Raw genomic sequence first — 26,743 nt, forward strand, 5'->3', positions numbered from 1 at the left:
GTTATAAGTTTCAAAATAGACTGATTTTTTGTGAGGATGATCTCTAGACCATATAAACCATCCTCACTAAAAATTTGGTCATTCCAAAAACTTTAACCCATATAAAACAAAACAAAAAATGGCTATAGTGTGGATTGTCCTTATTAATTCATAGGGTGTTTTTATAATTACACATCCTTCATTTCCATTGAAAATTATTCATCCAAAATTAAGTTCTTTTAAAGTTGATTTCAAATTTTGGTGACTTGTATGACATTATTATTTTTAATTTGAAATTTGTGGGTTTTTATAAATAGAAATTATTATTTATAAATTGAAGATTATTTGAGTATTATTTATTATTTAAAAATAAACTGTATTTTAATTTTATAAGAAATAATATATTTTATTGTGTTTGATAATAAATAAGCATTTGAAACATGTAAACAATGTGTAATATGATTGTAAGGGTAACAAAGACAATTTATCAGTTTCAGCAATGTGTAACAAACATGATTCAGCATCTAAACAAACAATTTTTTCAGCACTTAAATTCAGCGCTTATAAGTTTCAGTGCTTAATGCTATTCAGCACTTATTTTTTTCAGTTTAACAAACAACACCTTATTGTACGACTAAGGTTTATTATAAATTCTTATGATGTAACCCTAATTTGACATATAGTGAAAATTCAGCTTCTCACTCTTGTGGATGTGGACACACCGCCAAATCACGTTAAATTTGTGTGTTTTTATTTTTCTTTATTATTTTTTCCTCTTTTCGTATTATTCATCATAATTGCTGCACGTAGCACAACACATGACTTTTCAATGGGGTTTCTGACAATATTTCAATATATTTACAAATACCTCCCTAATAAACAATTTGTTTAGACGTTTAACTCCCCTAGCCTCATTCAGAAACATGTGAGACAAACAAAATCTTAGGGCCCGTGTGAATATAGGAGCTAGAAATACTAAGAACATAAATACTTCTAAAAATACTTTTTGAATTACTATCTAAAGTAATTGGATACGTGTTGTATGTTTAAAAGCAAGTTCTGAGAAGTATTTTTAGAAGTACTTCTGACATAATTTTGTGTTTGGGAACTATTCTGGATTTTGTTTAAATGATCAGTATATATTTATATGTAATAATTACTGTTTTTAACATTATAACTCAGTAACTTATACTCTCAAAAAGTAACAGTTAATGTTTTTATTCAACAAGCTAATGTATGTCTGATGTAAGACTAAACTCAACAACTTGTATTACGTACTTTTGAGATTGTTTAACTTTATGAATTTGGGTGATCCATTGTTCAACTCTTTGACGTGAAGTTGCACACAAAACTATAATATCTCAATGAAAAGCATTTATTTATTTTATGTCAAGTTGAGGTTATTGATATAAGCACCCACAAACTTCATCACATGTTATTAAATTGTCAAATGGAATAATAAGAATATTAATCATATTTTAGGCCAACCAAAAACAAGCACTATCACCAAGAATAAAGATCAATAAAAAAAACAAATAGAAAGTAAAAGAATTAAAAATAAAAATTGAAGAATGTGGTTCAACTTTTGAAGCTTTGTTGTATATAAACAAAATGGAATATAACCCAAAAGGCAAATACAAAATAAAAAGATTAGTTGAATTATGATCCTAAACATCTAATTAGTTGACTTCTTCATGGAACTTCAACAAGCACAAGGTAATGCAATATGATGATTGAGGTCATCCAGTGGATCTGATTTATTATTAAAAGATTAATTATTTTGATCAAAATAAACAGAACTCTATAGATTCTATTGAGTTCTTATTTACTCTTCGTGGACGAAGTCATCTTTTGTCTTGGATAAATTTTAAAACCATGTTTGGAAAGTCAAAATTGGCGTTGGAATATCAATAGGTTGTCACCAACTCTGATGAACTCCAATATTTAACCCAATATTAAACCCCTCGTAGCAATTAACTTCGGTTTCATGGGTAGGATGAAATGGGAGTTTTGACTTTTCCAACAAATTTGGGAATTAGGAGTTATGAGAATTGTAATTGTTGGAAGTTTGCCATATAATAGAGGAAAATAAATTGAGACAAGGGAGTTACAAATTCCAACCCAAAGTCCAATCCCACACAATCTTTTGAGTCAAGGAGAAAGGGGAAAAAAAAAAAAAAACCCATTGAAACACCATTGTTGTTGTTAAGAAGAAAGAGAACTGAAACCTACTTAGGTAAGGAAACCTTCATTAGCAAACATGGATAAACCTATAACCTACTTAGAAAAAAAAAACATTTTTTACAGGAAAAATAAGAGGAATATACGAACCCTGATAAAAAATTGAAGGTTTTGCCTCCCAAAACAAGATTTTTACAGCACCAAATGCAGGTTCTCCAAATCTCTCAACATACAGGTAAAACCAAATTATATGAAAGAAAGAGGATCAAATCAAACCAAAGCACATAATTAAGATTCAAACATGATGGATAAAAAAAAAAAAAAAAATTCAAATCTCGAACAAATACCCACTTCTCTTGATCAAACCCTATCAAAGATTCAAACCCACAAAACAAAAGATGTAGAAAAAATAAAAAAAATGGGAAAAATAGAAGAAGGTAAAACGATGCAAACCCATCAAAAGAAATGCAAAACCACTTAAAAGTAGAGAGAAAAAACAGCTCAAAAGAGAATTAAAAGTACCTGGTTTCAAAGAGCACTATCACTCAACAAACAACGAGAGAGAATGGTATGTTTTTGGGGAGAACTCGTTGCCGTAGTCGCTAGAGGGAGGAGATTCTTCCGGAGGAAGAGAGATCTGCTCTTCAAGGTTCCAAATCTCTTCTCTCTCTAGATCTCTCTCTCTCTCTTTTGAGGTTTGCGTAAAAAAATGATAATGGGTTGAGGGTAATATTGGAACTGCATCATAATAAGTGATGGAAAAATTGCTCATTCACAAAAATAAATTGTGAAGTATCAATTTTGATGCTTCTCGTAAAAATGCTATTTTGACTATTTTTTGTTTGAAAGGGTTGGATGTCCAAAATGATAGAATTAAGTGCTTCTCACTCCCTACCAAAGCTAGAAGCACTCAGACAAGTCAATCCAACAATACTTCTAATTGTACTACGGACTCTTGTATCCAGACGCGCTACCTTTCGTGTTAGATCCCAACAAAGGCTTTCCTGCCCAACAGTTTTAGAACCTTAACAACAAACCCTCTCTTCCCCAACAACGAATCCGAGTTATCCCATTTTTCTCTTCTCACAACGAATTCCTCCCTCTCTCACTCATCTCTCTTCTTCCCCAACGATAATCGAACAGATCGAATATCGCGAGTCGCGACAGAAACTCGATAAGACTCTTCAACCCATTTTCCCTCCCTCTCTCTCTCTCTCTCACACACACACACACACACACACACACACACACACACACACTCCATATAAAGCTAACCCATGAGTTCTCCTGTCTTCCTGTAACAGATCGAAGCTCGAAGATTCCAACGCTTGCTCTGCTCTTCCTCTAACAAATACCCTAAGAAACTCGTGAAAGAAGCTTGGTAAGCTTATATATATATAGCCCTATTTCTTACTCGTTCTTCTTTATTTTGTTGTTTCCCTGTTCATTCTGAGAATGGGATGCAATGTGTTTGATGAAAAACCTAAATATGCTAGATTATTCAAGTTAGCTGTCCATTAGCAAAAACCTAAACATTTTTGTTTGGAGAGCTTTCTACATGTTTGATCTTTCTTGGATTTCTACTGTTGGATGTCATGAGTTATGTTTCCAATTAAGAAAACTTGCTTATTCTCATAAAATTCCCATGTTTCTTTCCTTTGTTAAGTAAAAGAACAGAGATGCCAATATGCTCATTTGAGTTTTGAGTGAATTCTCTCAAACAGAGAAAATAGTCATCTTTTATTTTTATTTTTTATATCTGTATTATTGTATTTCTTATTTGATAGGGTTTGTAGCCTTCAAAAGTTGAAAAATAAGAGAAGGGTCTTTCTATTGTTGGAATGTCGATTGTGATCTCTCTATGATTGTGTTTGTGGATATGGAATTTTGCATTCTTCATTAACTTCCTTCAATCCCAAAAGAATTGGAAGAATAACTGATCTTTTACATTTCTATCATTTTCTAGCTGCCTTGTCAAAGAAATGTAGGAGTTTATGGGGAGCAAAGGAGAAGTCCTTGTCCATGAATAGTGGAAGAATGTTGCTATGTTGGGGTGTTGGTAGTTCACTTTGCAACCCATGTTGCTCTCAACGAAGGAAGGATGGATTTTTTTTTTCCAACTTTGATGGAGTTTTATTTTTCACACAAAGTTGGACTAAAATCCCAACTTCCATCTAAAGTATGGTACTTGCCACTTTAGAGTAGTCCCCATCAGTAAATGCCCTTGCTTGATGCTAGGTACTTGAAATATGGTGGCAACTCTAATTCCATAATCAATTAAGCAAAGTGATTAAATGTAGGGTTGGGTTTACAACTTAAAGGGTTTTAACATAATCAGTTTACTTATACAACAATGCTTGATATATAAATTTTGCGATGGTGTTATTTATCTTAATTAGATGTAGAAGGATTGACATATAAATTTTGCAATGGTATTATTTATCCTAATTAGATGTAGAATGCTTGATATATAAATTTTGCGATGATATTAGTTATCGTATTAGTTAGTATTCTTCTATGTTATTAACCTAGTGTACTGATGGTATTAGTTGTTGTAATTATATATATAATGTTGCACACACTCATAAATACATCATGCATGCATTAATTAAAGTTAGATCTCCCGTTTAAGAATCGTTGTGCGACAATTGCGTACCTTATCACCTATTTTAGACATATTAGTTGTATACTATGCCATTTGGTACTCATATGAGACTAAGGTCATGCTAACAACTTAGTTGTCTTATTTGTGATGAGGAGTAATTATCTGTTATTGATTTTTGAATTGTCCCTTTTTGGACAGTTTGGAAATGCATAATCTTTAGTACAATCAATTTATAAAGTGATTATTTCCATTTTTGTAGAGTTTTGGCAACTGTTCCTCTTGTTTTTTGGGTACATGCTTAGATTATATGATATGTTTGGCCATAGTTAAGTTGTTCTTTGGGTACATACTTAGATTATTTGACTTGAGTGCGGACTCTCAAAAGTATTATGAAGATTATAGTCGTCAGGAAGGGTTTTGGATTCGTATTCAATCTACTTCTAAGTCACGATGGGCTTCAAATGAATTGACTAGAATCACATGTTTGCTCATATGAAGGTAAGTTTGTCGTGAAGAAGATAGAAGATGGGGCAATTCTTGAAAACAAAACCGCGAAGAAGATAAGTATTAGTTGTTCTATTATTAAATGTGGATGTAAGGCACCATGCGGATTTTAATCGATAGATCCCGATGGAAAATGTCAGTTTTCAACGATGAACATAATCACAAGGTAGTTACATAAGCGAAGAGAATGATGATGATGTGAAACCGAAATATGCTGAAATCGGCCAAAGATTTAGTTGAATCATTCGAAAGAGAAAATTTGCCAGTTGGAAAAAGTTTCATCAATTCTAGGTGGAGATGTTTTCGATTTTGATAATAGGGATTCCTACAACCATTTGAGGGATGTTAGAACACAAAATTGGAAGGTAGAGATGCACAATCAATACTAAGCTGTAGGGAACCATTCGTGGCATAGTGAGAAAAACATCTGCGACAATGAAAATTTCTCTTTGGATTGCTCAACTTAATGTGTAAGTTCAAAATAACTTAAAAATGATGGTAACACTGATACAAATTGAACAATATTTTATACATCTCTATAAATTTCAACCAAAATAAATAGAATGAATTTTTTTAATTAAATCAAAATAAGCATGCATCTTTATTACAAAATTTTCTAGATGATTTGAAATAAAATAGAGGCATTTACATAGGATGATCATTGGTTATTGTAGCTAAAAAGGGCGATTTTTTTAAGAGCTCAATTGCATGACAAGGGTGATCCAAACACATCCAAAAAAGTCACACTGAAGAAATTATTTTTTGACATCAAATTTGTAGAAATTATTAGAAAAAAATAAAATAATTAAAATAGGTTTTGTAGATCACAAATGACTATCTCTACTACTCAATCAGATCTATCCACATCATCACTATCTATGTCTTATTTTGATAAAAAGAAATAAGAAATTTTTTCAACAAATTCAGTAATCAAGAAGATATCCAATAATTTTTTCAACAAATTCAGTAATCAAGAAGATATCCAATAAAAGTATAATATTCCACTAAGATCTAAAGACGATCCTCATGAGATGCTCACAATTTTCAGCCAAAAATTCAAATCGATCTTTTGCAGAAAGAACTACCCACTATGAAGAAATGGTAGTTTGATGAAACCTTAAAGTTTTTTGTAAGAACAATTAGAGTTGATGATATTCTCTTAGTTATGCAAAAATTAGAATCTAATCGATGTCCAAATAACAAATCGAGGTTATCGCCTTCAGAAATCGAAACCTTAGAAGGCTCTCGAACAAGGTTGCCAAAAGCATTAGGGTTGTCAACGGATGCTTATCGGTTCGGATTCAACAATATCCGAATCCGAATCAGAAAATTTTATTTGATATTCGAATTTGAATTTGAATCCGACGAATGTTCTAAAACTCTATCTGAATTCGAATTCGATTATCTTATTGGATAATATTCGATTAGAATTTGAATAATTTATAATTTGTATATAAAAAAAATATAATTTTTCCTTATCTAAGTGATTTTTCATTATTAAAAAAAATAAATTTATTATATATTATATTATTTATATAATAAATAAATAATATATATTATATTATTTATATAAAAAATTAATCAAATAACATAATATATATTATATATTATTTCGAACCGGATATTATCGGATTCGAAATGTTAATATCCAAATCCATATTTGATAAAGATTCGAATATATAATACTATCCAAATTCAAATTCGATATATGAATTTTTCAGATAATATCTGGTTTTTTGAATTCGAATCAGATTTGAATTTTCAACTATCTATTAACACCCCTAAAAAGCATTGAGCGGGGCTTAAGCGACAAAAAAATTTAATGTTTCAATTTTTTATATGTAGTAAAGGCCATGCAAATAAGGGCAAAAACTAATGTAATGTCATTACCAAGATAATGCTAAGTTACCAATTACTAAGCAAGCTTGTACGTCAACACAACTAATATGTAAGAAAAATGAAAACAATGTAATCGCAAATATTGAAGTAATTTAATGCCCCCCATCTTTATTGTTATAATAAGATAAGTTTGAATAGGTGTTTGTTGACGTCAAAATTTGGAAGACAAAAAATGCCCCAACTTTACATCTAAGTTATTATTATCAAGGTCACCTTTTTTATAATGAATAAAATTATGATCCCATGATCCTATAATTACATTTGTTAGTTTTTACTTTTTTAAAATAATAGAAATATCCTTTTATTATGCTATCTTTAAATTAGCCTTAGTTAATACTTTAAAATATCCTTTTATTATGCTATCTTTAAAATAGCCTTAGTTAGTACTTTAAAATACAAAAAAGACCTTTACAATATAGTAAATGATAAAAGATGGAAATATAAGATTATCTATTTAAAATTAAAAAAAAAATGGTTTTTTGAAGAAATTTTAATCATTCATAAATCCTAAAGTTTGCAATTTATGTACATTTGCACATGCCACCTACTAGTTTTGTTTATCTGTGACACCTCACAAATTAGCTAAACATTTGAGACACCATTTGTATTTAAAATTGTTCAAATACCTTTTAAAACACAATTCGTACAAAATTATTGCATAAAATTATCATTTTAACCCTGGTTTTTGAAACCCCATTTTAAGCAGGTAAGGCCTAGGCGGGGCATTGGTGCAACTTTTGACAATAGAGCTCTCGAAGCCTCTAAATTTAGGTTTCGTAGAAAATTAGAAGAAATTAAAAAAAAAGAAGAATAATTAAACAATAAAGAATGATGTTACTTCAATTATTTTGAGAAGGTGGAAAAGAAGATATTTTTTAAGTAGTGATGTTTACGGATACTAATCAAATCGAATAATATCTGATTCGACCATCCAATAATATCCGAAATGTGAACTGATGAAATACCCTTGATCTCAGTCTCTTGTGAAAGACTGATGAAAATGATTTGAATAGCCTTGTCTTCAACCTCGTAACCAAAAATTCTAAATTTTTTCCCCTCAAAATCAAACATCTGTAAAATAGATTTATCACAAAGATTAGATACTTGGAGATGATGCATTTTGTAAAAATAAAAGGGTTTTTCTCTGGAGGTTAAAGATTTACCTGGGTAAGTTGAAGAAAATCCAAAAACATTGATTATAGGGAAAGTAAAGGGATTTTTTTAAGGTAAGGTTAAAGATGAGAGTATTTAGGTCTTTTTAAAAATCTCATAGAAAATTTGTGTCAAATAAGCCGACCAACATAGGTTGAAGATGGTGATCGCCTCTGTTTGCTATATGTTTTCACACTTGATCAGAAGGCTACATATGCATGTCAAACACAAACAGGGGTGTGCTAGGCATGTATTTTGGAGAATATTTGAGATGCCTCCATGTCTTTTCAAATTGATAAAATGCCCCTTAAACTCTTATGTGATAGATTAACAAAAAATGACTTCCATGCATAGTAACAAAGTTTGGAAAAGGCAATAAAATGAGTTCCAAAAAAATTGTAGTTGGGTAGGATGTTTATCCTAGCTGGATGGAAGTTTGTCCTCCAAAAAAGTGGGTCCTATAGTTGTATTTTATTATATACGTATATGGAGAATTTAACATTTTCCATCACATTTTTTCTTAATAATATCTTTACCTATTTGGTTTTTTAGTGAAAAAGACAAGGGTATGTTGGTATTTTATATAATAATTCTTTGTTTTTTACATAATAAATGCTTAGTGCATTTAGTTTTTGGATTTAAATATCTTGTTTGCATTGAATGCTTTGACAATTAATGCAAATAAACATTTATTATGTAAAATACCAACATATCTGTCTTTTTCACTAGAAGACAAAAATAGGCAAGGATATTTTTTTTGATAGATAAAGGGAAAAGTACAAAAGAATGGTAAGGTCGAGATGACCAACCCAAGAAAAAAAAACATAAAAGAAAGTAGCGTCTTATAATTCTGAAAAATTACAAATACTATCCTAACGAAAAATAAAATGCTCAAAGAACACTCCTTTGAACTCTTTATAGATCTTGCATCAAAAAAAGAGAATCCCTAGAGCTGAGAAAATTAATTCTTAATTTGTTTGAGATCTCTTTTTGAACACTTTAGATGAAAAATGAGTAAAAGTGGAAATTTCATGAAGTTAGAGTGAACAATGAAGAGCAAAGGAAATCAAGTGGGCCTCACAACCACCACCACCACACAAAAATGTAGCACTATCGGCCCTAAAGTTGGGTTAAGGGGTGTAAAAGTGGAAAAAAAATAAAATTGGTAAAATATGAAAAATAATAAAGTGGATTAAAGGGGTAAAATAGAAAATATAGTAAAGTTAGAGAAGATGAAGAGCAAAGTTAATAAAGTGGGTCCTATAAAACTATAACTTGATGGGAGGTTTATCCTAGTTGGATTTGTTTCGCACAAAAGTGGGCCTTATCGTTATTAAATTTTTTTGAGGTTAAAAAGTAAAAATAAAAAATAAAAAATACAATGGGTTAAAGAAGAGATATAATAGAGTTAAGAGGGAGTGGAGAGGAAAGATAAAAAAGTGTGGTGTTGGTCGATGAGACATTTATCCAACTACAAAATTGTAGTTGAGAGGACATTTATCCCTAACTCAAAAAACGCAAGATTGTAATAACTTAGTTGTGTTTTAGTATGTACTAGAGTTTACTTGTGCCCATAACATGAGTATCCTCTTTGGGGTTAAGGGGGTAAAAGTGAAAAAAATAAACTTGGAGGGGTATTATAAATTTTTTTTTTCAGGTTAAAAGATGATAAAAGAGGTAAAAAATGAAATATTGTTAAGTTATAAGGGTGAAGTGTAAATGCGATAAAGTAAGCCACCTGAGAACCATAGCTAGATGAGAGGTTTATATCCCCTCAACAATGTAGCATGATGGGAGGTTTATCCCTTACAAAATTGTAGCAAAGTAAGACCTGCAATTGAATTTCATTATATTATATATGGGAATGCTAATGTCCAAGACCACATGGGGACACTAACATTCTCCATGTTTTTTTCCCAATAAAATCCTTGCCTATTTTGTTTTCTAGTGAAAAAAATAGGTATGCTGGTATTTTACATAATAAATGCTTGTTTGCATTAATTGTCGAAGCATTTAATGCAAACAAGATATTTAAATCCAAAAACTAAATGCACTAATAATTTATTATGTAAAAAAAGAGGAATTATTATGTAAAAGACCAACATACCTTCGTCTTTTTCACTAAAAGACAAAATAGGTAGAGATATTATTGAAAAGAAATTTGGTGGAGAACGCTATCATTTTATTAGAAAAAAATGTGGACAAACTTCCATCCAGCTAAGATGAACATCACTTATGACCTTGTGGTGGCTGTTTAATATAGTGACAAAAATCTGCAGTTTTCTGAAAACTTACGATTAAACCATGATTTTAATAGTTGATTAAGTTATATATATATATATATATATATATATATATATATATATTTCCAAACAATCTTGGAAGTTTTTGCAAAAATCTTTGATTTTTTGAAAAGCCACGATTAATTATGATTTAATCAATGATTTTTTTAAAAAAAATCACAGATTTTTTTTAATTATTTTACTTTTAGCATTTTTAAGTGTTATTTTATCATTTAATATATGAAATACATTTTTTAACTACGGCATTGAGTCTTTTTATATAATTTTTAATACTACAACATACTTTTTGGCTGAAGCATTAAGAGTTGACACTTTTTGTAGGAAACCATTAAGATGAAGGGAAGTATAGTGGCGCTTACAAATCATGCGGTTGTGCCTACCAGTGCAGTCCTAACTGTAATCAAGGAGCTTGGAGATAAAGGAGTTGAACAAAATGACCCCCTAATCATCACACAAGCTTCTTCTCTAAGTAATCTTTTCTTCATCATTTTGAATCCTAATGTATTCATTATTTCATACTAATCTTCCTAGAAAAATATTTCATTGGGATCTTGATTTAAACATTTCTGGCTAGTAAACAAGTCATTACTCATTACAAGAAGCGTACCATGCAATGAAGTAAATCAAGACTTTTGCATGTTTGCCCTTGTTTGGCAAGCTGTTGTAAGTTTTCCATATGATGATTTTGTCTTCTAAGCATTCATGATGTTTTTGATAAAAAAAGAAAAAAGAAAAAAAAAAAAATGATTCCAACATGAAAATTCTTGGATAGTCGATGAATTTGGATCATCTTATTTCCTAATTCCAATCTTCTACTTCATAGTGAACAAGAACCCTAATAGGATCCCCACAATAACAAATTGTGGATATGAAAGAGAATTTTGTAGTGAAATAATCTTATTACAAATGAGTTTCTGCAAATCCCTTTCTTTCTCAAAAATCACTTTTTGATCGTTCTTCAGACATGTACACAAAAAAGGGAATAACTTTTTTGGGGGTTATACATATGGGAAAACCTTCAGCACTTCAGGCCTTGATTGTGGGCCATAGCTTGCTACTTATGTGCTATGCCATTTCAGCCAGCTCCTTAAGGGTAATATTTTCAAAGGAGTTGCAAATGGATCTGTTGGTTCACCAATCATTGACGGGCTAGAATTACTTAACTTATGTTAAGTGCAACAGTACCTAGAATTTCTTCTGGAAAAATATGTAAAAATTCAGTGGGACATGCAGGTTTCTCTTCAATGCACTAACATCATAACAACTGCCCACTGAGTCATGCATGATCACCAACTTTTTTGAATATACATATTTGGTTCTAATAAATTATAATCTATTTAATTTGAGGTTGGACTTGATGTACAAACAACAGAACAATTGCCTATCGAGTCTTCCTCGGTGGATATTGTCATCTCGAACTTGAAAGCACATGAATTGTCTGGTGATCAGTTGCTTGAATAGATCTCTAGAGTGTTGAAACCTGGTGGGCTAGTTCTAGTTCAGACACCTCAGCCTGCTACAGAGAACACAGATAAGGTAATGGGTGTGGAATATATAACAGTACTGTAATCTTAAATCTAAATTTGTGGGAAGATTAACTGCTGGCAGGATTCCTGGAAGTGCAAGTTCCTGACCTGAAACCATTAGTATCACCAGAAGATATCAAGTCCTTCACAGTGAGTTTTGCTTCCTCCCTTCCCTTCTATTTGCTTTTGTTTGCATTTCTTTCTTTCTCTTTTTTATTAGTAATCATGGAGGGAGAGGAGAGTATTTCTTTATGTACTCTTGTTTCCCTAATTCCCACAGGTTAAGGCCAATAAATCTTCATGGAAGATTAATTCATCGTTTCCCATCAAGAGGAGGGCAAAAAGTTTGCTCAAAGTCCATATTGATGACGATTTTGATCTGATTGACGAAGAAGATAGTCTTTTAATGGAAGAAGATTTGAAGAAACTGCAATTGCCACCAGTTAATCTTATTTCTTGGTTAATATATGGTCCTTCATCATGAAATGTATATTATCTTTGTGCAGTGGGTGATTGCGAAGTTGGAACTATACGAGGAAAACATGCAAAAATTGCACTTGTGGACGAGCTGAGGAAGAGGAGAAAGTGCAGAAGCTGGATAGATTAACATTCAATCTGCTTGTGGGAGTGTAAGTTCTGTCATGGATAGATTAAAAAAGCTTCTCATAGAGCTCGAAGATAATGGATTTTTGGAAGGCTAGAATGGAAGATAAGAGTATTCTGATAATTTTTCATTAGTCTATTAGAGAAGACAATGTTCCAGGGATAGATATGTCATCAATTTGAAACTAGGATTGTATCTTAAATATTTACCAAAACCTTCAAGGGTATGTCTATATTATCCTTTATACCTAGGGGTGTCAATGGTAACCCATTTAACCCAAACCAGGCTGCTAAAGTGGTTTTGGATCTCTTTTTATTGGAACCCATTAGAGTTGAGTCTCTTGGAACCAATTGATTGTGAATCAAAATTGATAAAAATCAAGAACTGAAACCATTTTAAAATATATTTTTTCATGATTTTGATTCAGATTCCATAGATTTGAGAACTAGAATGATAATAACCATAACCATATGGATAAAAAAAAAAAACTATGACCATAATCGAGAAAAATTAGGGAGTGGATCCTCTGTAGCCCGTGTTTCATGTAGCACTCTCTCCATAGGAGAGATGACAAAGTTGAAGAAAAAGTACAATATAAGCGTGTAGTGGTGATGGTCTAGATTTGATTTTTAATTTTTAATTTTTTTGTACAGATCGATCAAAGCTTTTAAAATGGAGGGTCACTATTCTCCCAATGTCTAATGGAGGAATTTTAAAGTCTCGTTAATGTGGCAGTTCTACAATCACACAATCCCCCTACAAAGGGCTACAAACAAAAAACTTATAGAGGACCCTTTCCCCAAAAATTAGTAGGTCTTGGTATTTTTTTCCCCCTTATGGAAACGACCCATTGACACCCCTTTTATATCACAAAAGAGATTTTGTTAAAGAGTTGTGATAATTTAACATCCCCCCGACATACTTCTCATCACAGAACCTTAGCTCATTTGCATTGCGATACACAAGAAAAAGATTGATGATTCTATGTATCTCAAGACAAATGATCTACAGTTCTGTGATGAGAGTGCATGCCAGAAGGTGATGGGGGTTGAGAAAATCATTATTCTTCGTCAAATTAAGAACACAACATATAAGATAAGATATAGGAAGGGTACTCACAAAGTTACAAAATTGAATGATGACATCATCATTATGATGTCATCGTCATGGCGTAAAGATGAGTAATCTGCTTTGAGCATCTTTGAAGTTTGAGGATGCTGGCATCATTTCACATGGAGAGATGCATATCAAGGAAACATGTCTTTGAGAATCCCCTGAAAGAACATTAATAAAAAGGTCCTTAGCTTAGGCAAGAAGGAAATAGTTAGGAAAAAGTACAGTGATATAATTATAATCTTTTTAAAAATCTAATTCAAGGTCGAGTTCAACGTAACACAAGGATTCTAAAATTTATTCCAAAGTGATGTGACATATTATTGGATTTTATTCGTTCGATCAAGATTTTATTGAAGACTTTTCTAATCTCAAATCGCGGTTGAGGCTCTCTATCAAACAAACAGTTAAGATATGAGGAAAAGCACATGTTTCCTACAGTTGTTTAGTATTGTTCTTCCAAGGATTAATCCAACTTTTATAGGGATTCATTTTTCTTCAAACTCCCAAGCCCCTCAATCTTCTCATCTCATCTCATTTTAGGGTTTTCCTTTTGTTTATTTAGTCATTTTTTCATTAGTCACCAAATCCCAACTCATATTCAATTAGAGATTTTTCACAAGAGTTAGGTTAACATGACTATCTTAATAAGATTTGAAACCTTATTAGGGGATGGGCCCATGTTGGTCAAATAACACCTCAACCCATTAGAGACATAAATGGGATTTAAAAAAAAAAAAAAAAAAACCTTTCTTTGACTTGATTCAAAGATTTGAAAATGAATGACCACTGAACCCCAAATTTAAAAATCCAATGGTTTAAATTACTTTTTAATATAAGTTTTTTAAAATTCTTTAAATTTTGTGATCTACATCCTTGTGACATCCGATCATGTCAGAAAATTTTCCTAACTTAGACTCAAGAAAACATTCTTCTTTAAAAAAATATCTGGTTAGCCAAGCAGATCTTGAACATCTCAATGTATTGGGCAATTGAGGAAGTATTGACTTTCTTCCTCAATTGCCTTAAGACCTACCAATGGTTTAGAATGCAGATGGCTTGATTCTTTTTTTATTTTAATTTTTTTGAGATCACAGGATATCTAAACATTCGGTACGAGACTAGTCCCTTGTAGAAGCCTATGAGCTTGAGTCATCCTCACAAAACTGACTTGTAAGGTGAGGATTGTCCCAGGTTTATATATAGTCCAAGGTCATGTTACCCAAGTGATAGGTGATGTGGGACTATCACTCACACTCCCTCTCATGTGTAATGTGTCCTCCTACATCTCTATGATTGTTCACTCTGATACCATGTAGAAGTTCAAGGACTTAAATCCATGAAAATTTCCCAACATGCAATAGAATAAGTCAAAGGGCTACCCTATTTTGAGTATACGACTAGATGGAACAAACCCTTGTCTGCAAGTATTTGGACCTTTTAATGCGACAAGCAATTGGATTGACCTAACTCCCAATGCCCAATCTTAAATATTAATTTGGTCTATTTCGATCCCATAACTTAACGGGCCTACCGATACTATGCAGATCAGATCTGATCTACAGGGAAACCTGCCCAGTGACAGCCCCAAGGGGACCGCAAAAGGTTAAAAACAAAAACAGAAATAGGCTGAACACGTTGACCATTCTTTGAAACCCCACCAATCCAAGTTGGATATTATGCAAAATGTGACAATGTCTTGGCGAGAGAGAGAGAGAGAGAGAGAGAGACTAGGATAAGATGTGGTCTTGCCTCTTAAAATGAGATAGAGAAGAATATACATGCATGAAAAAAAGGCCACCGAAAGCCAAAATAATTGAATTTATTTTCATAATTTAGAAAAGGTGATGGGGAGGTTGCAGGACTAGGTATATAAAGAAGGGTTAAGGCCATTCTTGCTTCAGTAACCAAAACAAAGCCTACAATTACTGGTTTGAGTTATCAGCTTAGAATGGCAGACCTTGAAAAAGTGGGGAAGGAGGGTTTCGCTCTGATTGACGAGTCACGCAGAAGGAGGCTTCCTCCCCCTCCTGCCCGTCCTCAACTCTGTCACTTTCCGCCAAAAATTCCACCAAGAATAGAAGTAATAGATTGCTATCGGGCAGCCCAAATGTATGGTGGTTTGTTGATTGTAGATTATCGTCCAAAGAAATCAATTCCAAAGCCTTATATTAATTAAGGCTTTATTGCAATATTATGTACCTTGTATTATATATAAACTGTAGTCCCCAAATCTCGGGGACAAGGCTCTGTTACCTAACACAATTATGTTAATATGATCAAGATATTTACCTTGTAAACCTCTCTCTCTCTCTCTCTTACAAGACTATAGTTCGGGGTGTTAATCATTGATAAAATATTGTCATACAATCTTGGTTGAATACGAGATACTTCGAGATGTGTGTAACTGTGTTACAAGACTATAGTTCGCGGTGTTAATCGTTCTAAAATATTGTGTCATACACTTAATCTTGGTTGAATACGAGATACTTTGAGATGTGTGTAACTGTGTTACAAGACTGTAGTTTGGGATGTTATCGTTCATAAAATATTGTGTCATACACTTAATCTTGGTTGAATACAAGATACTTTGAGATGTTTGTAACTGTGTATATCTAAGAGATATACCAAATTCGATGGTACATATTCTAAGGTCAAACAGTAATTATCTCTAAGGTCCTGTAGGGTTATCTTGACCTTAGTACGTACAACAATATTGATCACATATCCCGAGCCAACTTTCTTACAAAATCAAGCAAACCTCTATTTTTGATCAATTTTTTCAAAATCGGTATCTCTTCAAGTGTAGATGGGCAAATCAAGGAACCTACTCTATCCACGATGGTTCACTTTAGTGAACATTTTTATCTAGTAAGGGAAGAGATAAAAGCAGCTTGGTAATTCATGATCAAGAATTTATAGTATAAACAGCCAAGCAATTACTAGCCAAACCTTTAGCTAGGTTGACAATTATAGCATACACATATCTTTTAGGTGGCATTGTGGATTTACAATGAATGTTTTGGTTTTAATGGTGGCCCTTGAAAGGAATAACACGATGTGCTACATCCCCCGATTATGGGGGAGGGGGATACTCTTGTTGGGTGAACCATGTCAATTCTCGTCAAGAGAGGTCTGATAAAAAAGAAGAAAAAAAGACATAGTTGGAATGTTCATTTATGATATTCTCTCCACTTGTCCAAATTGTTTTCAAAATAAGGAGCATATTCTCAAAAGGCCACGAGAGAATACCATTGAGCCTTCGAAACTTCGGATGGACGATTGGCACATTGGGTTGCATCATCTTTGTATTTATCATTGAATTTGATTTTCAACTTGCATTTATGAAACTATATATAATAAATAGATGCTGTTACCAAAATGGAGAGACGAGGAACTTAAATATAAAACAATACTTGAATAGTTTGTGATCTACTTTGGCCAAAGAGATTAAGGAGAGACCTTCCCTTCCTCTGAAAGTATGCCATATGTGTAAGTATGAAGATGTTATACAGACCCGGTAGAGTACACAATGAGCAACAACTTGGCAAATGTGTTGGTAGGCTAGGGAACAGAAGCACCATTCAGATAATAAAGCCATGTGAAGTCGGAGGGGACAACTTACCAAAAAAAAAAAATGATGTCATAGAGATGGTTTAAAATATCGTATTTGATTGAATGTTTCGGTTAATGAAAAAATTGATATGGCATCGGACGATACATTCCGATATTTTAAACCATGGTCATGGAGAAACATGAGGTTTATAGAGTTCAGGATTAACCACTATTATAGAACAACTAAGGTCTAAAAGATGAAAAAGAATATTTACAAAAATTGCTAAACTAGGATGAGTATGAAATGAAAACATTCAAGTTTCAAAATTAGCAACATAAAGGAGATATCTGTAGAGAAAATAGGGAACAAAAAGATTATTGTATTCTGTCAGACCATATGTCATCTCCTTGCGCCCTTTCTAAGTTTTTTAATTTTGGTTGGACGTCCACCTCCAGAGTTTGGCTTGAACCTTCACTATCACCTAAATAAATCATCATAAATAAAAGATTAAAAAGTTAAAAAGCATTAAAATGAGACTAGATCGAATGGTTTCGCATATAACAACAGGCAAGAATCCCTCAATCAACAAAAACAATACCCTCTTTTGGTTTCACTAGTAATAACAAGGTTTAAAGACCATTTATAGTAGGATTTGATTCATAAGAAAATAAAAAATATTTGACAACAAAATGCGTTATCATAAGTAAATCAGGTTCAATAGGGAATTGGTTTCATCTGGTTTTTATTGTATGGCATGTGTAATTGCAGCTTGGATAATGTTAGGAACGTGATTCCTAATAATTATCCTCTAAAGTGGGACCAAGGTGGGGCATAGGTGCAACTTTTGACAACAGAGTTCTTGAAACCTTTAAATTTAGGTTTTGTAGAAAATTAGAAGAAATTAAAAGAAAAAACAAAAGAATTAAACAATAAAGAATGATGTTACTTCGATTCTTCTTGGAAGGTGGAAAAGAAGAGACTTTTTAAATAGTGATGTTAACGAATACTAATCAAATTGAATAATATCTGACTCGACCGTCCAATAATATTCAAAATTCTAACTGATGAAATACCCTTGATCTCAGTTTTTTGTGAAAAACTGATGAAAATGATTTAAATAGCCTTCTCTTCAACCTCGTAGCCAAAAACTATAAATTTTTTCTCCTCAAAATCAAACATCTTTAAAATAGATTTATCGCAAAGATTAGATACTTGGAGATAATGCATTTTGTAAAAATAAAAAGGGTTTTTCTCTGGAGGTTGAAGATTTGCTTGGGTAAGTTGAAGAAAATAAAAAAAAATTGATTATAGGGAAAATAAAGGGCTTTTTTTAAGGTAAGGTTGAAGATGAGGGTATTTATATCATTTTAAAAATCTCATAGAAAATTTGTGTCAAATAAATTAGTAATAGTTGCCGACCAATATAGGTTGAAGATGGTGATCGCCTTTGTTTGCTATACATTTTCACACTCGATCTGCGTATGCGTGTCAAACACAAACAGGGGTGTGCTAGGCATGTATTTTGGAGAATATTTGAGATGCCGTTATGTTTTTTCAAATTGATAAAATGCCCCTTGAACTCAGTCTTATGTGATGGATTAACAAAAATTGACTTCAATACATTGTAACAAAGTTTGGAAAAGGCAATAAAGTGGGCTTCGAAAAAACTGTAGTTGGATAGGATGTTTATCCTAGCTGGATGAAAGTTTGTTCTCTAAAAAAGTGGGTCTTATAGTTGTGTTTTATTTTATATATATATATATATATATAGGGGGCGGTTCAAGGGCCATATGAGAAAACATATGAAAAAACTTTCGTTTTTCAAAATAAGAGTTAGAGGTTTTGGATTGAGCTGATTTTTTGCAAGGATGGTCACTATGATGAAAAAGATCATCCTCACAAAAAATCAGCTCAATCAGAAACTTCTAAATCCATCAAAAGTGATTTACAAATTAGTGATAAAAATTGGTAAAAAATCGACGGTCCACATTCTAAATCACTTCTAATAGGGTTAGAAGTTTCAGATTGGGCTGATTTTTTTTTTTTTTTGGATGATCTTCCCATCATAGAGATCATCCTCACAAAAAATCAGCTCAATCCAAAATTTCTAACCCATATTTTAAAATTTTATTAAAAACGAAAGTTTTTACATATGTTTTCTCATATGGCCCTTGAACCTGACCCATATATATATATATATATATATACATTTTTTCCACTGCATTTTTTCCCAATAATATTTTTATCTATTTTATCTTTTAGTAAAAAATACAAGGGTATGTTGGTATTTTATATAATAATTCATTATTATTTTTTACATAATAAATGCTTAGTGCGTTTAGTTTTTGGATTCAAAATATCTTATTTTCATTGAATGCTTTGACAATTAATGCAAACTAGCATTTGTTATGTAAAATACCAACGTATCTTTCTTTTTCTCTAGAAGACATAATAGGAAAAGGGGAAAAGGGAAAATTACAAAAGAATAGGAAGATCGAGATGACCAACCCAATAAAAAAAAACATAAAAGAAAAAAGTGTGCTACAACTCTAAAAAATTAGAAATACTATCCCAACGGAAAATAAAATCCTCAAAGAACACTCCTTTGAACTCTTTATAGATTTTACATGAAAAAAGATGAATTCCTAGAGCTGAGAAAACTAACTCTTGGTTTGTTTGAGATTTCCTTTTGAACATTCTAGCTGAAAAATGAGTAAAAGTGGAAATTGAGTGAAGTTAGAGTGAACAATGAAGAGCAAAGAAAATTAAGTGAGCTCCACAAAACTGTTACTTGATGGGAGGCTTATCCCCCTACACAAATGTAGCACTATAGCCCTAAAGTCGGGTTAAGGGGGGTAAAAGTAAAAAAAAAGTTAAAAGGGTAAAAGATGAAAAATAATAAAGTGGATAAAAAGGGTAAAATAAAAAATATAGTTAAGTTAGAGAAGATAAAGAATAAAGTGGATCCCATAAAACTATAGTTTGATGAAAGGTTAATCTTAATTGGATTTGTTTCCCACAAAATTGTATGCCCTACCATTATTAAATTTCTTTGAGGTTAAAAGATAAAAAAAAGAAAAAAAAAACAATAAAATGGGTTGAGGAAGAGATATAATAGAGTTAAGAGGAAGTGAAGAAGAAAGATAAAAAAGTGTGGTGTTGGTCGATGAGACATTTGTTTAACCACAAAATTATAGTCGATGGGACATTTATCCCCAACTCAAAAAATACAAGATTGTAACGACTTAGTTGTGTTTTAGTATATACTAGAGTTTGCCCGTGCCTACAATACGGGTATCCTCTTTAGGGTTAAGGGGGTAAAAGTGAAAAAAAAAACTTGGAGGGGTGTTAGTAATTTTTTTTTTTGAGATTAAAAGTGGATTAAAGAGGTAAAAAATGAAATATTGTAAAGTTACAAGGGTGAAGTGTAAAGGCAATAAATTAAGCTCCTTGAGAACTATAGCTAAATAAGAGGTTTATATCCTCTCAACAATATAGCATGAAGGAATGTTTATCCCTCACAAAATTGTAGTAAAGTGGGACTTACAATTGAATTTCATTACATTATATATGGGAATGCTAATGTCCAAGACTGCATGGGGACATTAACATTTTCCACATTTTTTTCCCAATAAAATCCTTGCCTCTTTTGTATTCCAGTGAAAAGACAAGTATGTTAGAATTTTTTTTTTTGAAGATTAAGTGGGGGTTAGGCAGACCCCAACCAGAAAAAATAAGACTACATTGTGTTATAGGCATGCCCAATCGTATCCTTACTTACAATACTTTGTAGCTTTCTAGGTAAGTTCATAGGATCCAAAATCATTGCCCCTGGCTTGTTAAGAAGAGATGCTAGGAAGTCAGCTACTTGATTACTTTCCCTATAACAGAAGGAGAACTCTATCCTTCGGAAGTGTGTTACTCCTGTATTGATCGTTTGGATGGTTATTTCTTTTCTTCAAGGAACGTTAGCTATTCCATTAATGCAGTCTATGAAAACTATGGAATTAGCTCTAACCTTCATGGATCTAATATTAAGGGAGGTAGCCATGTTCACTCCTTTTAGGATAGGTTGAAGTTCGTGAAAAATGATTGATCTTCCTTGAGTATTTTTTACAAAAGCACTGATCGTTATACCTCTATTGTCCCTTATAATGGCACCTTCTCCTATAACATTATCTTTTAAAGAGCCATCTAAGTTTAACACGTGGAAGTCTTCTGGAGGCTTGACCTATTGCAATTGATAGGAGTTTTCATCTCAAACCTAGGCTGTAGGTTTCATGAGCTCATAAAAGTTCTTGATGAGGCATTGTCTTCTACCGACGCTTTAATATTTTGAATCCTTAGTTGCATGTCGCGAACTCTGATAACTTCAAGAAGGCTTGGAGGGATGTAATTGTTTTTGAATAGTCGTCTACACCTCTTTAACCAGATATGGTGGATAAAAGCATTGAAAGCTAGTTTCTTGACTATGGAGATGAGATTATTTTCTTTAGCATTTCTGCACAACCATTCAATTTCTACACTCCAGGTCCATATTTGTATGGCTCATGTTAGACCTCCTAAGTAGTTTCTGTCAGATCTCATAAGCATAGTTGCACCCCAAGAAAAGATGGGCTCCATCTTCGGCCTCTGTTCTGTAAAAACAACATATTGAATGTTGAATGATGCCTCTCGCCAGCAAACTATTATGAGTCTTGAGGCCTTTGCATAACCCCAGTCACATAGTTGTGTCGTGCATCTTTATGTTATTTGGGAACCATACTAGATGATGCCAACTGACTTGGGTGCTGGGCTGACACATACCCTCATAGGCTGATTTCAAAGTGAAGAAACCTTTAGGCGCAGGAATCTAGCCTACCTTGTCCTTAAAAGTGACATCAAGTTCCAAAGACCTGATATGGTCCCACATTCCCCCCAAACAAGTGGAAAAATGTAGCGGAAGATTCCAAGTACTTAGCTTGATTAGATCACTTACTTTGTAGCCTATCTATGAATTCTTGACTCTAGGGTAACAACCTGTTGCAAGTTGTTCAACAAAACTCATTCGGGTCTCCATGGGTCATGCCATATAAGAGAGTCTCTCTTATTTCCAATTCTGTGGGTCACGAGATGTTGGATGGGTCTCTTAGCTTGAAGGATCTTCTCCCATATCCAATATGCATATTTGGGAATTGGGATTGTCCAGAAATGGCCTTCCTTAATCTTATTGTTTTGGATCCAATCGACCCAAATGTTGTTTCTATTGGACACTAAGTCCCAGACTTGTCTTGTAATACGGGCTTTGTTTTGGATTTCCAGGTTTCTTATCCCTAAGCCTCTTTCCTTCTTGTCTCTAGTAATTTTTCCCTAGCTGATGCAATGAATCTTTTTCTCTATATCTGGGCCTGCCCATAGGAATTTTGCACAAATGCATTGGATCCCCTTTAAAACTTTGATAGGAAGCATAAGAACACTAGTCCAGAAGGTTTGCATATTGGTAATGATTGATTTGATTAGCTCTATCCTCATAGCTATAGATAAAAATCTTGCCTTCCATGATTGGATCCTGTTGGTGGTCTTAGTTATGAGGGTCTGACAATCTGCAAATTCAACTGAGTAGAAATAAGAGGAATTCCTAGGTATCTTATAGGTAGGGCCCTTTCAATTATGTGTAAGGTTCTAATAATGTCTTTTTTTTTTCTCTGTCCTTAATGTCTGAGCAAAAAATGTTACTCTTTCTAACGTTTATTTGGAGCCCTATAACCCTTTCAAACCAATCCAAGGCTTTTTTAACAGCTTCGACTGACGTTTGGTTTCCTTTGAAGAAGATTATGAGATCATCTGCGAATACCAAGTGGTTGATTTTGAGGTTCTTGCAATTAGACATCAGCTCCAGTCTGCCATCCCTGGTAAGCTCCATGAGCTTAGTAGATAATAATTCCATTACTAGCATGAACATGTAGGGAGAAATGGGGTTTCCTTGGTAGATACTTCTTTTGCCAGTAAAATAACCCTTTAGGTTTCCATTAATGGAGATGAAGTACATTAGAGAGGAAATGCAGCCCCAAACCCAAATAATGAAAGTATCTGGAAACTTCATCTTTTCTATGCAGTAAACAATGGCTTCCTAGGAGATGGAGTCATACGACTTTTTGAGATCTATCTTGACTACATATTATGGGTTACCTCTGACTCTGTGGAAGTTTCTGACCAGTTCAGGGGACAACATGATGTTGTTTCTAATGGATCTACCTCCAATGAAGGTTGAATGGAAGGGACTGATAAGATGGTTTAAGGTGTTTTTTTTATCCTATTGGCTAAGATCTTCGATATACACTTGTAGAGAATATTGCATCGGGTTCATCTATGGTAGTTGATTTATCTGTTTTGGGGATGAGGGTGATGGGAGTGGCATTAATCTCTTTGACCAACTTACCTTTCTAAAAGTAGAATTTGACAACAGCTACCTTATCATCCTTTGTAATAATCCAAGTCTTCTGGAATAAGATTGCAGTAAAGCCATTTGGCACAGGAGCTTTGTCTCCATCCATAGAGAAAAGAGCCAACCTGATCTCCTCATCTTCTATTGGGAGACTAAGCTAATTGGCTTCAACATCTTCTAACTCCTTGAGGTGAACTTCTTGCTCCATGATTTCATTCCTCAGGCATGTTCCATACATATTTTTATAGAACCTAAGGATTTTCTTTTGAGGTCTTTTTCCTTGTCTAGTCATGCTTCATCACTGTTCTGAAAGGAGGTAATCTTGTTCCTTGCTCTTTTAACAATCAAGGATTTGTAAAAAAATGGGGTGTTGGAGTCTCCTAGCTTCAACCAGTTTATTCTAAACTGCTGTCTTGTGGCTGCTTCTAGTTTTCTAGCAATCTCGTAGTATTTATAAGCAAGTCTCTTTTCCTTGGCAGCAAGGTTCCTATTGAGAGGTTGCTCTTGGATGGCTCGTTGAATGTCTTCCAACTTTTGGGAAGTGTGTTCAGCCTTCCTCTTGTCCTCTCCAAAGTGTTGCGTACTCCAAGCCTTTAACGTGGCTTTAAGTCTTTTAAGCTTCAAGACAATCTTGTACATATGTTTTCCTCTTACTGGTTTATTCCAGCTTGTCTTCACCAGGTCGAGGAACCTCTTGTCAGCTACCCAAAAGTTGTAGAATCTAAAAAGTCTCAGTTTGCTATTGTTTTCCTCCCCCGTGGTGACAGACACGAGGCTGTGGTCAAAGATCTCCTGAGGATGGAATTCAACTTTAGAGCAATTAAAGGTCATTAGACAATAGATGTTGGTTAGCACTCTGTCAAATTTGGACATGATTTTTCTGTCATCCTGTTGATTGCATTAAGTGATTGGCGTCCTCTAGCCTTTAAGTCCATAAGGCTTGCTTTCTGTAAGTTTTCCACTAAGTCTTTGACATCAATATTAGTTACTCTTCTTCTTCCTACCTTTTCTCCAGCTTTATTTGTAGCATTGAAATCTCCCATCACTAGGCAAGGAATGTTTGTGTTGGCAGCAATACATTATAGCTCTATCCAAGCTCTTTTTCTTTCCTATCTATCGTTAAGCCGATGTACGATGGTTAGCAAGAAATTGGGTCCTACATTGACATTCCCTTGCATGGTTATCAACTAGTCAGATTTGGCCACAAAGTCCATATTGACTCGGTTTTTGTTCCATCTCACCCAGATCCTACCCCTCAAGGTATGTTGGAATTTTACATAATAAATGTTCATTTGAATTAATTGTCAAAGCATTTAATGCAAACAAAAAATTAAAATTCAAAGACTCAATGCACTAAGCATTTATTAATTAAAAAAAGGAATTATTATCTAAAAGACCAACATACCCTTGTCTTTTTCACTAAAAGACAAAATAGGTAAAAATATTATTGAAAACAAATGTGATGGAGGATGCTATGATTTTATTGGAAAAAATTTGGAGGACAAGCTTCCATCCAGCTAGGATAAATATCACCTGTGACCTTGTGGTGGCTGTTCAACATAGTGACAAAAATATGTGATTTTATGAAAAATTACAATTAAACTATGATTTTAATGGTTGATTAAGTTGCATTTTTTTTTCGAAAAAATCGCGAAGTTTTTGAAAAAATATTTGAATTTTTAAAAATTCTTAATTGATGATTATTTATTTATTATTATTATTATTATTATTATTATTATTATTATTATTTAACTTTTAGCATTTTTAAGTGTTATTTTATCATCTAATATATGAAATACTTCTTTTAACTACGGGATTGGGTCTTTTAAATAATTTTTAATACTACAACGTACTTTTTGGTAGAAGCATTAAGAGTTGATGGCTTTTTGTAGGAAACCATTAAGATGATGGGAAGTATAATGGCGCTTACAGATCATGCGGTTGTGCCTATCAGTGCAATCCTAACTGCAATCAAGGAGCTTGGAGATAAAGAGTTGAACAAAATGATCCCCTAATCATCATGCAAGTTTCTTCTCTAAGTAATCTTTTTTCATCATCATTTCATGAAACCTAATGTATTCATTATTTTATACTAATCTTCCTAGAAAAAATATTTCATTGGGATCTTGATTTAAACATTTCTGGCTAGTAAATGAGTCATTACTCATTACAAGAAGTGTACAATGTGTTAAAGTAAATCAAGACTCTTTGCATGTTTGCCCTTGTTTGGCAAGCTGTTGTAAGTTTTCCATATGATGATCTTGTCTTCTAAGAAAAAAGAGAAAAAAAAATGATTCAAACATGAAAATTCTTGGATAGTCATGTTGAATATGGATCACCTTATTTCCAAATTACGATCTTCTACTTCATAGCAAACAAGAACCCCAATAGGATCCCCATACTAACAAATTGTGGATATCAAAGAGAATTTTATAGTGAAATAATCTTATTACAAATGAGTTTCTGCAGGTCCCTTTCTTTTTCAAAAATTACTTTTTGATCGTTCTTCAGACATGCACACAAAAAAGGGAATAACTTTTTTGGGGGTATACGTACCTAGAATTACTTGTGGGAAAATATGAAAAAGATCAGTGGGAATGCAGGTTTCTCTTCAAATGTCGTCATTTATGATGACCCTCATAACAACTGCCTACTGAGTCGTGCATGATCACCAACTTTTTTGAATATTCATATTTGGTTCTAATAAATTATAATCTATTTAATTTGAGGTTGGACTTTGATGTACAAACAACTGAATAATTTTCTATCAAGTCTTCCTCAGTGGATATTGTCATCTCGATCTTGAAAGCACATGAATTATCTGGTGATCAGTTGCTTAAATAGATCTCTCAAGTGTTGAAATCTGGCGGGTTAGTGTTGGAATTATTTTTATTATT

At 33.0% G+C, this 26,743-nt stretch overlaps 1 protein-coding gene across 1 annotated transcript; it reads left to right on the forward strand.

Annotated features, from left to right (window-relative positions):
* The first annotated feature begins 2,851 nt into the window (after window positions 1–2,851).
* LOC147396057 (anamorsin homolog) lies at window positions 2,852–12,642 on the forward strand. Its single transcript, XM_086449785.1, has 5 exons — window positions 2,852–3,541; window positions 10,945–11,092; window positions 11,996–12,064; window positions 12,232–12,299; window positions 12,430–12,642. The coding sequence occupies exons 2-5, from the start codon at window positions 10,957–10,959 to the stop codon at window positions 12,631–12,633; spliced, it is 477 nt and encodes a 158-aa protein (XP_086305911.1). The 5' UTR covers window positions 2,852–3,541; window positions 10,945–10,956; the 3' UTR covers window positions 12,634–12,642.
* Window positions 12,643–26,743: the final 14,101 nt, after the last annotated feature.

The sequence above is a fragment of the Akebia trifoliata genome, chromosome 8 (genome assembly GCF_017979445.1).
Source record: "Akebia trifoliata isolate Shusen 1 chromosome 8, ASM1797944v1, whole genome shotgun sequence".
Taxonomy (NCBI): domain Eukaryota; kingdom Viridiplantae; phylum Streptophyta; class Magnoliopsida; order Ranunculales; family Lardizabalaceae; genus Akebia; species Akebia trifoliata.

Coding starts and splice junctions, on each gene's coding strand:
- LOC147396057 (XM_086449785.1), top strand. CDS start 10,957: ATGAAGGGAAGTATAGTGGCGCTTACAAATCATGCGGTTGTGCCTACC. Junction 11,093..11,995: donor CACACAAGCTTCTTCTCTAA/GTAATCTTTTCT, acceptor TACAAACAACAG/AACAATTGCCTATCGAGTCT. Junction 12,300..12,429: donor AAGATATCAAGTCCTTCACA/GTGAGTTTTGCT, acceptor TAATTCCCACAG/GTTAAGGCCAATAAATCTTC.